The sequence below is a fragment of the Gossypium hirsutum genome, chromosome A07 (genome assembly GCF_007990345.1).
Source record: "Gossypium hirsutum isolate 1008001.06 chromosome A07, Gossypium_hirsutum_v2.1, whole genome shotgun sequence".
NCBI classification, from domain to species: domain Eukaryota; kingdom Viridiplantae; phylum Streptophyta; class Magnoliopsida; order Malvales; family Malvaceae; genus Gossypium; species Gossypium hirsutum.
Genome location: NC_053430.1, coordinates 332,811 through 351,164, shown reverse-complemented (window position 1 = coordinate 351,164; position 18,354 = coordinate 332,811). Strand labels below are relative to the sequence as shown.

The window sequence follows — 18,354 nt, the reverse complement described above, 5'->3', positions numbered from 1 at the left end:
TTAATATTTTGTTTTCTGAATTATTTTAAAAATAAAGAAATTGCGAACAAGAATATAGAAGAACATCAGGGCATATTCTTATTGGATTAGTGGAAAAACTAAATTAGGATAAAACGAAGCTTAAGTAGTAAAATAAGACATAATATAATTATCTTAAACAAATAATTTAATTGATTGTTCTAGATTAATCACTTCTAAATTTAATCCGCCACCAATAAATCATAATATGGCTTTAAATTCAAGATAAACATAAAAACAAAAATTCAATGTAATAAATTTACAGGCTGTAAATTGTAATATGAGGGGCAAGGACCACCCTCTCCTAAAGGCTACAAAACGAGTGAACCAACGGGCAACGGAACGGGGGACCACTAGCACCGTAAAAAGTACCCGAATTTTTAACTTATCCAAATCCCTCAACCGTTTGTCATTTTACGATGCTGTCCTTCTTTACCTTTGATAATAACGACACTAGTCTCTATCAGAAAACAACAACAAATAGAACATCTGACAGTGCAATTAGAAGCCCCCAGAATCAAGGTTTTACGTTAACCCTTAACCAGAAAAAAGTTTTAAAAATTGCTATATAAGTGTCTGTATTTTTCAAAATTTTAGAATTTAGTTCCTAATCTTTTATTTTTAGTAAGTTAATCTCTTTATTTTTTTAGATTTCAAAATTTAAGTCCAACAGTTAATTCTACTTTTTTTTTATTACGATTGATTAAAATGTCATTTTTTTAATTATATAACTATATTTCAAAATGTCACACCAAAAAAATTAGTGTTAACAAGTTGACTTAAATTTTGAAATTAAAAAAAGTAGAATTCTAAATTACTAGATTTAAAAATGAAAGGAATAAATTTTATGCATATTTTAGAAAAATATTTATCCTTAAAAGAAAAAAATAAATAATAAAAATAAAGCCTTTTTCCCATATTAAAATATATATATATATATATATATATTAGTTCACCATCCTGCCCCTTCAACACAATCTAACTTCTTTCACGTTATTGGTTAATTTTTTAATTTAAATAAATATATAATTTCCACTCTTCTCTTTTTGTCTTCAATATATTTTTTTCCCTCTTTATGTATCCTTTTGACTTTGTTTTTAAAGTTAAATTTTTTAAAAAGATATCAAATATAAAAAATGGTTTTTAATGAGTTTAAAAGAGATTGAATTTCAGGTTTGAATTCATCATTGTTTTGTATCTTGTTAAATTTAATGTTGTTTCATATTATATATATTTTTAAAATTTTTAAATTTTTAAAGTTAAAATAAAAATAATATTTGAATTTGAATCTACACTTAAATTGAATAAAATAATTTTAAAAATCTATGGTGTCATTTTAAATTCATTTGTGTAATTTTTTTCACGCTATTACAAAAACATGATAATGATCCACATATGAATAATTATGTTATCTGCTGCCAGCAGAGTAAAAAAAACACCACAAGCGGGTTTAAGTTACTGTCAAATGTCTTTCTTAATTATTTTAATACACCCTAAAAACAAATGACATCAACCTAGACTTACTTGTAGAGATATTTTTACTTCAGTGGATAGGATAATAATCTTATATATATATTTTAAGTAATTTGTTAATATATTTATCAAATACAATTAAAAAAACTAAATGTTGAAACTTTTTTTATTTTCAATGGTTTATCAAACATACTCTTATCATTTTTCACATTTTTATAGAAAAAAAATTCTATTTAATTATTTTTATTTTAGATTATCAAATATATTTTAAAAAATAAGGATTAAAAATATTAATTTAAATTTTCAACATTTTATCAAAACACATTTTCAATGACCAAGCAGTTAATTCCAATATAAAAATATTTTTAAATTTAAATTGATAGCATTAATTTTAATTCATATATAATCTTATAAAAGGAAAGGCATGCAGGTTATTTAGGGTTTAAACATCATTTTGTTTAATGCTTAGCAACTCTTAACTATGAGATAATTGCTTATGAAAATGAAATTTACGTGTTCATCATGCATTTCAGTTTCATGTTGTTGAACTACTCTTCCCAATATATTATTATTATTATTATTATTTTCTTAGTCAAATTTAACCATATTAGGGACAAAATTCAAAGATCAAATTTTAATATGATTTATGTACCTAACGTTACTATATAGTTTTGTTGAAGTTATGAGAAAAAGTAAAATCATATATTTTTATTCATTTCTTCTTCTACATCAAAACAAATTATGTTCCACAAGTTATATACATTTATTTCCTTGAACTCATCGCCTAAAAATAAATCATACAAATTATTCACTAATAAATATTAAATATACAAGTATTAAATAATTATAACATAAACTGCTCAAGTAATTATAATTGAGAGTGGGGTTTATTTATTTATTTATTTTTTAGAGATAAAGAAATGGGGATATTTATATAGCTAGATTATTATAAGATAAGCTTCATTGTGGATTCATGTTTGAGGTGACATCTAATATTTATAAATGAAGCTTAGATTAAAAAAAAAACACTCCTAAATTTTGGGTATTCTATTTTAGAATAGATTATGGTCTAATTGAGACAAAATAAAGATTTAGCTCTTCCCATGTTCCACTTGCTTTTTTATATGTATAAAATTGAAATTAATTAATTTCACGTTACTTGGATTAATCATGATCAATAAATTAATATCACATCACATTTGATTATAGTTGTTGAGAGTTACATTTATTTGAATAATTAGTATTGTTTGTTTTGCAAGGAAAATTTTTATTTTTTTAATTACTTCATAAATATACATAAGAGCTTGTATAATGGACACATCACAAGCATTTTGGGAAATGTGAGTTATTATAATTCCTAAAAATAACTATTATTTATTTATTTATATAGCATAAAATATTACTACAAGTAGTATTAGTAAAAACGAGTATGGGTTATCGAATTTGTTTTAACATAATTAAAAGAAGGAAATTAAGTAGTAATACCCTAATCATCATTAATATATATATATTTGGTTAGTAAATTCATTATTACTTTTATTGCTTATAAATAAGATTGTTACGTACATGGGAATATGGTGTGAATTTTGAAGCATGATTTGATTAAATATGTACATGATGTGAAATGAGAAGTATGACATTGGAGTGAAGTTTAAATTATATGAAGTGGTGTGGAGAATACTATCAACTTATATTTTGAGTATATTGGATTAACGAAATTATTGTTTTAATAGATTGTGCTAATGGAAAATTTAGTATATTGGATTGATAGAAATATTGTGAAGTGATGATGATAGTGGAAGTTGACGCAACTAAGTTTAGATTCAAATTAAAATTTAAGATCGATTTAAATTATAAACACCTTCTTTGAAGCAATGTCATGATATTTTAAAGATGATGCCTACAAAATTTTAAGGGCAATGTCATAACTTGTACTTTAAAGGTGGTGTCTACAATACTTTAAAGGCAATTTCACATCTCGTACCTTAATATGGTACTACAACATGCCACAAGAAAAGCATGATGCTATTTGAGTGATTGTTAATTGACTCACTAAGCATATTTCCTACTTGTTAAATTTGATTACTCGTTTGACAAGTTTGTACAACTTTATGTCAATGAAATAGTTTGCTTATATGATGTGCCAAATTTCATCATATTTGATCAATATCCAAGGTTCACCTTAATATTTTAGGGTAGTTTACAAGGAGTTTTGAATATGCGATTTAATTTTAACACATCATTTCATCCTCAAATTGATGGACAGTTAGAAAGGATAATACATGAAAACAGGCGTAATTTGGCCCTAAAATGAAAAAAGAAAAAGGAATATAGATGAAAAAAGAGGAAGAGGTTGGACGTAAAGTAAAAAAAAAATCAATATGCTAAAATAAAATATAAAATGAAATTGAAACAAGGCTAATGAGATAGAAATAAGGAATCATAAATAGAGTTCGAGTTTGAATTCCATAGATAATATGGATGGTGTTGCCTATAATGAGGGACAAATGAAGGACTCTCTCAAAATTTTTATTTGTCCACTTCATATTTTGAAAATAGGTTGGTTTAACTTAAAAATTCCTTCATTGAATAAGGAAACAATCCAATTGAATGCACTCAAATCTATGGAGTAGTCACTTCAAAGTCAAAGCGAATTCTCCCTAGATACATTTATTCAATTCTGGTCCGAATCAATGGATTGTGCTAAAGGTTCAAAATCAATTGGATTAAAAATTTTGGTAAATCAATTTCAAAATGCTTTTTCTACTTCTTTTCTAGAATGCCCAATATTTATTTTCATCTTTTATGCTAAAGTGTTCAGTTCTCATAAGGTCTTCTCGACTGTTATTCAGAAGGTCCAATAATGTATGTATATTGGACTTTTTGAGACAATTATAGATCCTAGGAGGCAATTTTGATTGGTCAATAAAAATATATACTTGAAGATATGTTAAGAAATTGTGTGATTAAATTTGAAGGGAATTGAGATAAACATCTTCCATTAATTGAGTTTACTTATAACAATAGATCAGACAAGCATAAACATGGCACCTGATAAAGCATCATGTGGCCACAGATGCAAAACTCCCCTTTGTTGGACAGAATTGGATGAAAAGTAATCGATGGAACCAATTTGATTAAACAAACAAAGGAGAAGGTTAAAGTGATCAATTTTTTAAAAAAGAAACCACTAGTTAGTATCGAAAATAAAAAGCAACCACTACTAAATAAAAGTCATATGTTGATTTGAAAAAGAAGATACGTTGAATATGAAGTGGGACACAGTATTTTTCAAAGTTTTTTCATGAAAGAAGGTTCTCAACTTTGATTAAAAATGGATAAGTCCTTGGTTTATTAGTTCATATGAAATCCTTAAACCTATGAGTCTGGTTGCCTATATATTAGCATCATCACCAGAATCGATCAAAATTCACAATTTGTAACACCCAAAAATTTTAAGGTTTTGATTTGTTAAATTTGTCAAGTGAATTAATTTGGTTTAGTGGTTAAGAGTATTGCTTTTATGTGTGAAGTTTTGGGTTTGAATCTCTCTCTTTGAAATTTTTGCTATTTTGTCTCTATCTTTATCTCTAAACATCTGGCTTAAATTTAAATCTTGTGCAAGTATTAACAGAATGAGCCTACTGATTTAATGATAAGGTGTTAGCTTATCCTTTAATCACGTGTTTGAATCTTTCTACGAGTAAGTGGGAATAATTTTTATTTCCTACTTGTGTCGTCCACGTGGTATAATTGAGGTTGAATTTGAATTCTGGAATCTGATAAGTGGTTAGTTGGGATTTAGTGGGATTCTAATATTAGAATAATTATCGCTAAAAAAATTCTCTCACATTTTGCTTGCCCCCTTTTCACATATCCTTAAAAAAATTCTCTTGCGTTTCCCTCAGCCCCTTTTCACGTCACTTTCTTTTTTCCCTTTTGTTGGTCACGTTTCCAATTTTCCCATTTTTCTTTTCCTTTATTTTTTTGTTCACTACCATTCTTGAATATATTGCCTTCTATTCACAATTTCATTTTCTGTTTTTTTTTGTTGTTGTTGTTGTATTGATTTCGAACCTTGTGTTGGTGGTCAAGCATGATTGTATAGTCCAGTAAGGTTATGAAATTTTGTAAGTGATAGGGTATCTTGTTTATAAATATGTTGAGGAAGTGGATTTTCAAGTGGTTTTGGTTTTTAATTTAATCATTTTATGCGTTGCTAAGAGAAGATCGAGAGACGTTTGGTGATTCTCCAGTGATTTAGGCATTGTTTTAAGCTGTTGCTTTGCAAGGGTAAGTGATTAACATTTCAGAGGGGTATTTCATTTGGTTAGGTTTAATTTTGACATTTGCATTTGTTTTTGGACTTGGATATATTTGCGTGGTTGGTAATTCTTACATTCTGGGATGTCGATTTATGTTCTGGAAATATCGTGGTTTAATTTGCATCAGAAATTACTCAGGTGTGTGACTCGATTTCATGAAAATAGTAAACGGAAGAAAGCCAAAAACCCCCACTGTCGGCGTCACGTGACCATGTGCCAGATCGTGTGGGGTTGTTTGGGCTGTGTGGGCTACATGGACATGTGTTAGCTGTGTGGGCCCATTTTTTAAAAATTGTCACCTAGGGCCATTTTGATTTGTGATTTGTATTTAGATTTTTCGTAGGGCCCATACTACTTAAATAAGACTTGGAAACATGATATCTGTTAGTATGCCTCTGTGTGTGATATGACTAAGGTATGTGAATTATACATATATGATTTGTGTCCTAATAATTTTGAAAGCATGACTACACTTGAAGAGCATGCATGACATCTGTATAAAGAATATCTGTTAGTATGTACTTGTACATGTGCATGACATCTGTATATAGAATATCTTTGAACATCTGACTTAAATTTAAATCTTGTGCAAGTATTGACAGAATGAGCCTATTGGTTTAGTGGTAAGCTGGTAATGTGTTTGAATCCCTGCGTGAGCAAGTGGGAATCATTTTTATTTCCTGCTTGTGCCGTCCACATGGTGGAATTAGGGTTGAATTTGAATTCTAAAATATGATAAGTGGTTAGTTGGGATTCAGTGAGATTCTAATTTTAAAATAATTATCCCTGAAAAATTTTCTCACGTTTCCCTCACCCCCTTTCCACGTCACTTTCTTTCTCTCTTTTGCTGGTCACTTTTCCATTTTTCCCAATTTTATTTTCTTTTATCTTTTTGTTTGTTCTGCCGTTCTTGAATCTATTGCTCCCTCTTCACAATTTCGCTATCCTTTTTTTTCATTCTATTGATTTTGAGCCTTATGTTGGTGGTCGTGCGTGATTGTATAGTTCAGTAAGGTTATGAAATTTTGTAAGTGATGGGATATTTTGTGTATAAAGTTTTATGTTGAAGAAGTGGATTTGCAAGTACTTTTGGTTTTTAATTTAATCACTTTATGCGCTGCTAGGAGAAGATCTAGAAACGTTTGGTGGTTCTCAAGCGATTTAGACACTTTTTTAGGTTGCTGCTTTGCAAGGGTAAGTGATTAACGTTTCGAATTAAGGGCTATTTCATTTGGTTAGGTTTAAGTCTGACATTTGCATTTGTTTTGTGACTTGAATTTAAGTACATGATTGGTAATTCTTACGTTCTGGAATGTCGATTTAGGTTCTGGAAATCTCGTGGTTGAATTCGCATAAAAAATGACTTAGGTGTGTGGCTCGATTTCGTAAAAATAGTATACGGTAAAAAGCCAAAAACTCCCACTGTTGGCATCACATAGTTGTGTGCCAAATTGTGTAGTTGACATAGTCTGGGTTGTTTGGGTCATGTGGGCCACATAGGCTGTGCCAGTTGGGCCGTGTGGGCCCATTTTTTGGAAATTGTCAGTTTGGGCCATTTTGATATGTGATTCGTATTTGGATTCCTCGTAGGGTCCATACTGCTTAAATAAGACTTGGAAACATGATACCTGTTAATATGCCTCTGTGTGTGATATGACTAAGGTATGTAAATTATACAAGTATGATCTGTGTCCTGATAATTTGGAAAGCTTGACTACATTTGAAGAGCAAGCATGACATCTTTATATAGAATATCTATTAGTATGTACATGTGCATTCGGTTGAGATATGATATGACAGAGAAAGTGTTGGCAGTCTAATTATCTGTCTTATCTGGTGGTTTAAAGCCACATATTTATGTTTTGGTTGCCCAGCCACGTATATATATTTCTGGCGGGTTAGCGTATATTATTATCTGGTAGCTTGTTTGCCCTACTTCTTAAAAGTGACATATGCTCACTTATTGGTGTGTGGGGTTAGATGAGTACTTAATACCCTATTTGGTGTGTAGGGATGGATGAAGATGGTGTGTAATAAATGGGGGTAGGATCTGTTTATGCATCTGTATCTGAATATGTTTATGAAATGCATTTGATTTCGTATCTAAGCATATATTTGGAATACCATTTGTTAAATCATTTATATCTGATTTGCTGATTGAGATATGTTACACATTGAGCTCATAAGCTCACTTTCTATTTGTTTTTTTCTCAGGTAATTAGCAAACTTAAGACAGATCGATGCAACAAGAGTTTGATTTAAAATTTGTTAACCATACTTTTTGATTAAGTTTAAGCATTGATTTCAATTAGACTGTTTTTTTCGACTTTTGGGGATTGTTTTATATTTTGGATTTTATTTCTCTTTTTTAATTGCTTTAACGTTTTAGATTTTTTTTAATTCGAATTGTGATTTGTTGAATTTCAATACCAAATTATGATTTTCCAAAACTCTGTTTAGCTTAAGATTTCCGCTACAAAAATTAAATAATCTTATAAATGTTTTTTTGAAATTAAAATGAATTAATCAAATAAGGAATTTTTCTTTAAAACTGGAAATACCTTTATCAAGTATCAATTCACAAAATGTTTTCGATTTGTAAGTTTTTGGTTTCGAAACGAACGTATGTAATTCATTAGAATTCAGTTGTAACATCTAGACTAGATACGAGGTGTTAGACAATTTTATTTTTCATGTTTTGCTATTAAGAAGATATAGTAAAATCCTTCGCATGTTATATGGATTGAGTTATAACCAAATTTAACATATGAGAAAGAGTAGTAACAAAACTAACAAGAGAAATAAAAGATTTAAGGAACAAGCATATCAGAATATTACGAAGAAAAAGAAGAAACTACATATGAAAGTGAAGAAATGATAAAACAACAATATCTACAAATATATAAAGGACCTTTCAACCACATGTGGTAAATTATTCAAAAATTTTGATTTGTAATAAATTAAATTAGATATGGATAAATTATGATAAAATATTATAAGATTGGTTCCCTAAATTTTTAGTAGATACCAACTCTATTTGTAATGTACATATACAATTATTAATAAGCATTATTGTAGCAGTGTTACAATATCCTTTTATTATTATCTCCTTCAAGTATCATTTTCGTTTCTCATTCTTATGCATTTATATTGTATTTTGAAAATCTTACAATATTACAATACCCTTATATTATATTAATAATTTCCTTTTCTATAATATCCATGTTTTTATCCTTCAATTATATTAGCTTTATTTAGGAACTTAGAATTCAAATTTTAAATTTAAGAATAATATGCATATATTATAAATAAATGAATTAAGATTCAATACAATATATGATAAAAAAGGATAAAAACATGACGAAGGTTTCTGGAGGAGGATATTGACTCCTTGATGCAAATTGCGTCATTTGGACTCTAGCTTTATTAGCGCTTTAGTCATGTAGTAAATCCTTTTTTTCAACCAAAAAAAAAAACATGAATATTAAATAGATATTGTTTTTTTTGAACAATCTCAAATTTTAAATTCTAACAGACATGAATATTACATTTTTAAATTATTTACTATTTAATTTACACTATTTTAAAAATTCAAATCTAAATTCTAAAATCCTAATTCCCATACATAAATGGACACCTAACATTCTTTTCAAAATACGTGGATAGGTTCAATACATTTATCGCGTTAATCTTATATCTTTATTTCATTTTCAGTAATACTTACCAACTATTTTATATTATTTTTAATTATTTATTGTTGAATATTACAATATTATGAATCTATTGAAAATCATAATAACCAAACTATTTATAGCTAAAACTCAAGTTTATGGATGTTTAATTTGTTCAAAAATAACGTGATATAATTGTGATATGTTAGTTTTTAGTCATGAATAAATTTTATTCACATCTTTATTTGTTGTAGTTTGTATTAATTTAATTATACATGAATATATTGTAATTATAAAAATAAAACTTATTTATTTTTACTTCTTTTTTTTACATGTATGAAATGGATCACATTTATATGAAACATCAGTACAAATATTATAGAGGTATTTATACTAGTAGCTAGTTTGTATTTTGCTCCTTCCACTAAAAAATAGAATACTAAATATGTTAGATAAAAGAGCAAATTAACCTTTCTGTTAAAAATTTTATCTATTTCTATTGTTAAAAATTAGGCATGTTAGATAAAAGAGTAAATAAGCCCTTCTGTTAAAAATTTCATTAATTTCTATTGTTAAAAATTGCTCATTGTACTTTATCATAAGGTACATGCGGCATGTTACATATTACTATATGATTATTCAGTCAATCGTACCAATTTTTACAGTACAAATGAATGAAATTTTTAATAGAAATGATTAAGTTACTTTTTGATTTCATGTACAGAGATTAATTTATCCATTTTTCAGTACAAGGAACAAAATGCAATAAGATTTTTTGTAGAAGGGCCTAGAGTAATTTTACCATGAAAGTTCCAATTTCTCAACAATTTTTGTGAGCAATAAATTTAATCAATAATTGAAAGAAAACATTAATTTAGGGTAAAAGAGTAAATAACAGAAAATACCATTTACAAAACCCAAAAAAATGAAACAAGGGAGAGGCGGGAGAGACAGACAGATGTACACTATAAAAGAGAATCGCTGGACTCTACTTTTCTACAACGCACTAAACCGCTGGCATCCCCTGAAAACTCTTTTCTCTCATCAAAACTAAAATAAATTTTTTTTATTTCTACTTTGATATTTTTGAAAACCCGAAACGAAATTTCAATAACGCTAGGAGAGCAAGAGAACGAGACGAAGAGAAAATTCGTGTGTAGATCGTAAGCCGTAGAAGTAAACAAAGAAGGATTTGCAGATCTTAAATCATGCTGTAATTTTCTGGAGGAAATTTTTTACCTTCATTGATTCGTTTCTATTTTCGCTTGAGGTACGGACGTGGAGGCTCGCATTTTCTGTTTGATCTATATATATATTTATATATATAGTTGAAATGATGCTGCTCTATTTGGTTTGAGAGAAAACAGAGGAAAAAAATGGATGTTTCTTTGTTTTTATTTTGTGTTAACTGTTGAGTAATGGTGGAAGCCATGAGAGATCTAAGATTTTTTTTCTTTCATTTTCTGAGCAAGAAAATGCATCTTGAAATTGTTTGTGTGTTAGGTGTTGCTAATTTTAATTTTCTCATGAAATGGAGCCGGGAAATATAAAAGATCGTCAATGGAATGTTCTGTTGTTTATAGTAAAGTTAAAACGTGTTTATGAATTGTTTGCTGTTTTTCTTACTTTCTTTTCAAAATTTTTTCTTTGGTTTGTTGTTTGAAACTTTTATTACTTAGATCTGCTTCGTTTTCCCCCCATTCAGCTTCCTTTTTGCGACATATTGTTTTCGCACTAGTTAGGAGTCTGTGTGTTGTATTTTCTATGATTTCTCTGTTAATTTACTATGTTTTTCCAATGATGATTGAAACATTATAGTTTCTTTTGAGCCTCTGTTAAATCCTTCTTTTCTAACCAGATTTCCAGAAATAAATGATTTCTTTGATTTTTTTTTTCTGTTTCTGGTTCAATTACGGAGAAAACTAAAAAGTAGATTTTGTGTTATCTGAATTTGCTAATGTATTTGTTTTTTGTTGGAATTATTCTGAATTTTTTATTATCATATATGATGTATGTTACAGTTGGAGAATGCTTCAGCTGCCTTTCTAAAAGATTGTTTCCAAAAGAGGGAATTTTAGTGGATAATAGAAGTTCTTTTTAATTCTCAAAATCATGGTTGCCACTGCTGCTACATCCTCATTCTTTCCCGTAACTTCTTCCCCTGACTCCTCTGACTCGAAAAACAAGAAGCTTGGAAGTGGATCTACTAACCTCGGAGGCATCAAGCCGAAACCGTCTGCTTCTTCTGGAAGTTTGCAAGTCAAGGCAAATGCTCAAGCCCCTCCAAAGATAAATGGTACCACTGTTGTGACTTCTTCGGTTGAAGGTTTCAAGAACGAAGATGGTGCAGGTTCCCCTCATCCTCGGACATTTATCAATCAGTTACCTGATTGGAGCATGCTTCTTGCCGCTATCACAACCATTTTCCTGGCTGCTGAGAAGCAATGGATGATGCTTGATTGGAAGCCAAGGCGGCCTGACATGCTCATTGATCCTTTTGGTATAGGGAGGATTGTTCAAGATGGTCTTGTTTTCCGTCAAAACTTCTCGATTAGGTCTTATGAGATAGGTGCTGACCGTACGGCATCCATAGAGACGCTAATGAATCATTTACAGGTTCACCAACAGTTATTTGGCTAGAATGTTTGAATATATTGCATAAGCGTCTTTTTTTTATAAAGAAATTAATATACCTGCAGGAAACCGCGATTAATCATTGTAAAAGTGCTGGACTGCTTGGAGAAGGTTTTGGTGCTACCCCTGAGATGTGCAAGAAGAACCTAATTTGGGTGGTCACTCGGATGCAAGTTGTGTTTGATCGATATCCTACTTGGTAAGACATACTTTCAAGCTCATGGTTTGCTCTTATAGCAACAATTCATGATACGGCACTTTAGCTATCCTCATATGGTTATGGTTTTATGTGTATCATCATGATGCTCTGTTGATATGTAAGGCAAGTCTTTTGCTATTGACTAGTTGAGTTCTTCAAATCCGCTTATTTTTCGCTTGGACTTAGTTATGTCTGCTTTGCAGGGGTGATGTTGTTCAAGTAGACACTTGGGTCAGTGCATCAGGAAAGAATGGCATGCGAAGAGATTGGCTTGTCAGTGATAGTAAAACTGGTGAAGTTTTAACAAGAGCCTCAAGGTAGGGCATTGTTTCAAAAGTTTCTTCTCGTGCTGATGGCTGTGTTTAACTCTTACCTTATGGACAAATGATGAGATGATCTTATGACACCTTTACGTGAGGATAACAATCATTTGTATTCTTTCATGATATAATCTGCACCAGTTTGTTCATCACAAGAAAATGTTTTCATTAGATGAATGAATTAATAGTTTAGTTCCCGAGATCCTGTTACGCGTGCTTGTACATTATTGAATGGTGTTTTGATGCCGGTTTTGGTGATCTGCAGTGTGTGGGTGATGATGAATAAATTGACTAGAAGGCTATCTAAAATTCCTGAGGAGGTCCGAGGAGAAATAGAACCTTTTTTTATGAATTCTGATCCTGTTGTGGCAGAAGATAGCCGGAAATTAGTGAAGCTCGATAAAAGCATGGCTGAGCACGTGCGTAAAGGTTTAACTGTAAGTCCTTGCTTACCCTTCTGTTGGTACTCATAAGTGTCTTATAACTTGTTGCAGTCTTATTTAAACTTTATGTTTTAATTTACAGCCTAGATGGAGTGACTTGGATGTCAACCAACATGTCAATAACGTGAAGTACATTGGCTGGATCCTCGAGGTAGACTTGATCCAGTAAAACATTACCCCCAATTTTCTTTCGATTCCATACGTTTTAACCGTAAAGTAATACTTGGTTGCAGAGTGCTCCATTGCCGGTGTTGGAAACTCACGAGCTTTCTTCGATGACACTGGAGTATAGGAGGGAGTGTGGGAGGGAGAGCAAACTGCAGTCGCTAACAACCGTGTCCGACTCCAGTGTAGGAGACTTGGTGAATGTGGGTGAAATCGAGTGCCAGCACTTGCTGCAACTCGAGGAAGGGTCCGAGATTGTGAGAGGGAGAACTCAATGGAGGCCCAAGTATGCCAAAAGTTTTGGTAATGTGGGTCAAATTCCAGCAGAAAGTGCATAGAAGGAAAAAATCCCAAAATTTCTCTTATTGTGACCGAAGTGGGGCAATAGTCCGATTGCCGTGTGTCACAATGATTTATGTAGAATCTAATCATGTGTTCTATGGATATATATATGCTTCTTTTTTATATATAAATAATATTATATATTCCTTTTGATTCGTCTTCATTGAGAAATAAAAAGTTGTAAGGTTCGGTGTAATTAAGTTCTTTGCCTTATCCAGTTATCCTTGCTGTTTCTGAAAACCTTGTCGGTTGGCCGACAAGCTAATTGGCTATTTGTCGAGATACAGGTTTTCAAAATTGGAAGCCATGTGAAATGGTACCATTTTTGTATACGAGGAATGCTTCTATTATCTACTATACTTTAAATCAAAATCTTTAATTTGTCACCGTCTGTATCATTTTGGCATTTCATTCAAGAATCCAAGGTCTTATTGTTTTTATTTTATAATCATAAGAGACCATTCTTGTTGAAGCTGGATAGTATTGAAGTAAAATCTTACTATCAATGAAGGCTTTTAAGGTTCAAATTTGGTCTAAATATTTGAGTAAGAATTTCACATTCACCTTTTTTAATCACTTGTTGGTTTTTTAAATCTAATTTAATTTATAAGCTTCAACTTGAATTATCAACGTTTCAATATTATATCAATTAGATCTTTTCATTAGTATACTATTAGTTTGGATATTAAATGCTAGCTCGAATATGATGTGAGGTATATTAAAATAGATAAATCAAATTTTAAATTTGTATATTTAATTGCATAAATAACTTAGATTTAATGTATTAAAAAGATAATGTACTTTTTGAAAGTAAAGCACCTTAAAAGGGGTAAAAAAAAAGTATATTAGAACTTAAGAGCTATGATTTTTTTTTCTTGTTAATAGAAGGAGGAGCATAGAATCAATCAAATAAAACGTGACAAGACCTTTTTAAAACAAGCGTCATGGAAACTCTGCAATAAAAAACACATGAAACCTAGTTCATGGTTGATTGTTAAAGAAGAGGACTATTTTTTTTTTTAATATATCAAATCTAAAGATAGGTATAAATATGTTGAAAATTTTATCCAAGTATTGATGTATACTTTATGCTACCACTTAATCTCTAAGCTAATAAGTAGGTTGACAAAAGGATATTGATATTTTAATGATTGAATTAAAAAGTTAAAAAATAAAAAGATTAGTTTTATAATTTAATAACCTTTGTTTGGTAGGGGAGAAAGAGAAATTGGTTGGAAGAAAATGGTGGAAAGATTTGTTATATAATGGCTATGGATATGGGCCTTTTTGGGTTTTAGGGCTAATACGGGGTATGGGCTCAAGCCCTTTTTCCCTGTTTAGGTCCTTAAACTATCTCAACAAAAATTAAAATATGCCATAAGTCCCTTTACTTTTCATAAATTTAGAATTTAGTCTTTATACTTTTATTTCTAGAAATTTGGTCTCTTTACTTTTCAAATTTTAAAATTCAAGCCCAACTGTTAATATTGTTAGATTATTTTGTTAAATTCAGGTTCATTACATCATCATTTCTTTTAATTACATTGAAACCAAGTGATTTTTTTTATTTAAAAATGTCACCAACAAATTTATCCAAAAATAAAATAAAATTAATAGTGTTAATTGGACTTGGATTTTAAATTCTAAGTCTAATTTTATACAAATAAAAAAATAGGAATCAAGTTCTAAATTTGTGAAGAGTAGTATATATAACATATTTTAACCTATTTTAAAATTTACATGCATGCCTTCCATCTAATACAAATTTTTAGTTAAAAACACATTTAGAATTAAAATCACAAATAATACACATTTAAGTTACTTATAATTAGAATCAAATCATTAAGTTAATTATATTTTGAAATTTATTGATAAATGTAGGGTGTAATGATAAGAAACATTGTACTCTCAAATGGAGAATATAGATTTGAATCTTAAAAGACTACATTATTCAAAGGTACAATCATCTAAACATGAAATAAAAAATCATTAAAATGTAGAACATAACTCACACATGGGAGTTGAAGTTTGAAATTAAACATTCCATTGGAATAAAGGACTTATATGCCTTGGTTTTATTCTTCCCCATTTGTTTCAGCAGAAAATGAAGAAAAATAGATTATGATTCTGATGCATTGCCATTGCCAACACAATAGAGAAAAAGGTAGAGCTGTCCGTTAGAATAATAATGATGGTATAGCACATGTTAAAAGAAGAGGAGCCTGGATCCCCACACCTATTCACCATTTCCAATTATTCTCCTAATTCTTTATCAACATTAATGATACTGAAACAAGGAAGTTCTTAAACCCCAATTCTCAGTTTTATCACATCACTCTCACAATCCCAAAATATTCTTCCCTTCATTTTACTCTTTTCAATTAGTCCACAAACCTAATATAATGTATCTTATTAAATCATGCAATGAGATTGGAAAATAATGAAATAAGAGAAAAAAAAATTGTTAGACGTAGTAATACCAAACCTTATATTTTCAAAGAAAGAACTTAAGTTCAAATCTTTTTGTTGGGAGTAGTGACCGATGAACCTAAAAAAAAAGAAGAATGAAAATGGAATATACAATTATACATTGGTTTTTTTTAAAAAAAATCATAAAATAAACTTATCCTTCAACATTTATATCTTTTGTTAATTAGATTATGATTTTTTTTTGGAGCTAAAATTGACTATGAACCTTTTAAAAAAGATAAAATTGCTTTTTAACAGATATATTGACTAAAGTATTAATTTTGTTAACAATGTTGGCGTGGCAACCCGTAAGATAGTCTAAGTGTACTTCTGACATGACATTGTTTATCTTGTATATTGCATCAACAAATAAATTAAAAATTTAAAAGAAAATTCACAAAATTTTAAAAAAAAACGTACACATTATTGCCACGAATGTTTCTATTTTTAAAAAAAATTAATATTTTAGTTAATATTTTCGTTAAAAAATTAACATTTTTACTCTTTTTGAGAAGTAGATAATCACATTTGAATTTTATTTTAAGAAGTTGAAGGTAAAATTTAGTTAAAAAAAGAATAAAGGTGAAATTGAAAAAAAAATATAAATTTATTATTATGTTAATTGGTTAAGTTACAAATTGAGAATTGATTATACTTGTAGATTTGACTCTTGTTTATACTTTAATACCTAAACTATAATTTTGTTTCCTTTTATACTAAAAATTAGTTATGTTGCTTTTTATTTTTCAATTAAACTGGAGCCAATATAATAGTTTAGGTACAGAAAAGGTTAAAAAATGAGTACAATTGAAGCAGACAAGTCTAAGCAAACAAGCATGTGTTTCCTTCATTGAGTTTTGCTGTCAACTAGGAAAAGCATTGTTGTTGCTATTAGGCTTACTTCACTGGCCAATCCTTAAGCTATACCCTTTTTTTGACCTAACTTATAATTCTGCAACCATTATTGACCTTTACTATTATCTCTATTTAAAAAAAAAAAACTTTCATTCAATCAAAAGTTGGCATGTAACATACATTTTTAAATAGTATAAAAATTATATTAAAGTAAATTATTATTTAATGTTATTTCTCTTTGTCGCCTTTCTATCTCCCCAGCAGAAAAAATGGAAAAAGAAAAAAAATTGTGGGGAAGAAAAATGTGAAAAACCCCAAATTTAAAGAAAAATAAAAAGAAAAGAAGAATGTGAAAATTTTGTGGGGGTGGGGTGAGGAACAGTAGAAAACAAAAAGAAACAATGAAAAAAGAACATGAAAAATAGGGAAAGAAATAAACAAAAGAAAATTATACGTGGTTTGAAGAAGTAGAGTGGAGAAGACAGAGAATGAAAATAAAAATATTTTAATTTGAAATTGCCATACGGTAATCTGTCAGAATTAGATAAGTGTAGTCAATCCACCAAAATTGCAGTCAAGCTACTAGAATAGATATATGGTTAAATCATTAAATTGTCAACACTTCCTCTATCACATAATTATCTCACTCCAATGCACATGCAATCACTAACCATATATCTAGATGCACACAAATCATACATGCTATGCATATCAGAACATACTAACATGCTTTCAGAAATCGTACATATAAAAATGGAATATCAAATTTTATTTATATATATGTCACACATATCACAAAGTACACCTTACGAAGTAGCTAACCTCAAAGCGCGCATCAAACACAGCTCTACTGAATTTTACTGAAAATGGATCCACACGCCTGTGTGACTCACATGGCCTACTTGACCTAGCTTGTGTGGCTCACATGGCCTGACACACAAGCATGGCCTGGCACACAAGCGTGTGACTCACACGATTTGGTAGACGGTCGTGTGGCGTCGACAGTAAATTTGTCAGTTTCACACGTTTGTTATTTTTCGAGACAAAAGGTACACACCTTACTAATTTTCGACATCAACACAACAACAAATTTAGTACCTAAAAATGACAACCACAACCAACCCATTTAGCACAAAAAAAACCAAAATCGAAACTTCAATTCGACATTTACGCACTTAACAAGAATAACCCCTAAATTAGTATTGAATACTTACCCTTGACAAAATAGAACTTTTAATAGCACTTAAACCTCCAGGGAATTTGAAATCCCACAATCATCACATAGAAAAACCCAAAACGATTAAAGGCAAGAATTTAAACGCAATTAAAAATACCTACCTTGCTCAAGAGAAAGAGTTAAAACCTTATTAAAGAAAATGTACATCAGTACTTACACCAAGATTGAAATACACTCTACTCGGAATCCTATATGATCTCCTG

At 29.7% G+C, this 18,354-nt stretch overlaps 1 protein-coding gene and 1 long non-coding RNA gene across 2 annotated transcripts; both read left to right on the top strand.

Annotated features, from left to right (window-relative positions):
• Nucleotides 1-5,795: 5,795 nt before the first annotated feature.
• On the top strand, nucleotides 5,796-8,148 carry LOC121231928 (uncharacterized). Its single transcript, XR_005930162.1, has 3 exons — nucleotides 5,796-6,843; nucleotides 6,941-7,010; nucleotides 8,031-8,148. It is a non-coding gene; the product is annotated as an uncharacterized lncRNA (long non-coding RNA).
• A 2,279-nt stretch (nucleotides 8,149-10,427) lies between these two features.
• LOC107930856 (palmitoyl-acyl carrier protein thioesterase, chloroplastic-like) lies at nucleotides 10,428-13,741 on the top strand. Its single transcript, XM_016862606.2, has 7 exons — nucleotides 10,428-10,757; nucleotides 11,509-12,103; nucleotides 12,187-12,320; nucleotides 12,524-12,637; nucleotides 12,906-13,077; nucleotides 13,166-13,234; nucleotides 13,317-13,741. Exons 2-7 carry the CDS (start codon nucleotides 11,600-11,602, stop codon nucleotides 13,584-13,586), a joined length of 1,263 nt encoding a protein of 420 aa, XP_016718095.2. The 5' UTR covers nucleotides 10,428-10,757; nucleotides 11,509-11,599; the 3' UTR covers nucleotides 13,587-13,741.
• Nucleotides 13,742-18,354: the final 4,613 nt, after the last annotated feature.

Excerpts from the sequence above, each read along its gene's own strand:
- LOC107930856 (XM_016862606.2), top strand. The coding sequence starts at position 11,600 with ATGGTTGCCACTGCTGCTACATCCTCATTCTTTCCCGTAACTTCTTCC. Across the intron at positions 12,104-12,186 it reads CGCTAATGAATCATTTACAG|GAAACCGCGATTAATCATTG; the intron begins GTTCACCAACAG and ends ATATACCTGCAG. Across the intron at positions 12,638-12,905 it reads GTTTTAACAAGAGCCTCAAG|TGTGTGGGTGATGATGAATA; the intron begins GTAGGGCATTGT and ends GGTGATCTGCAG.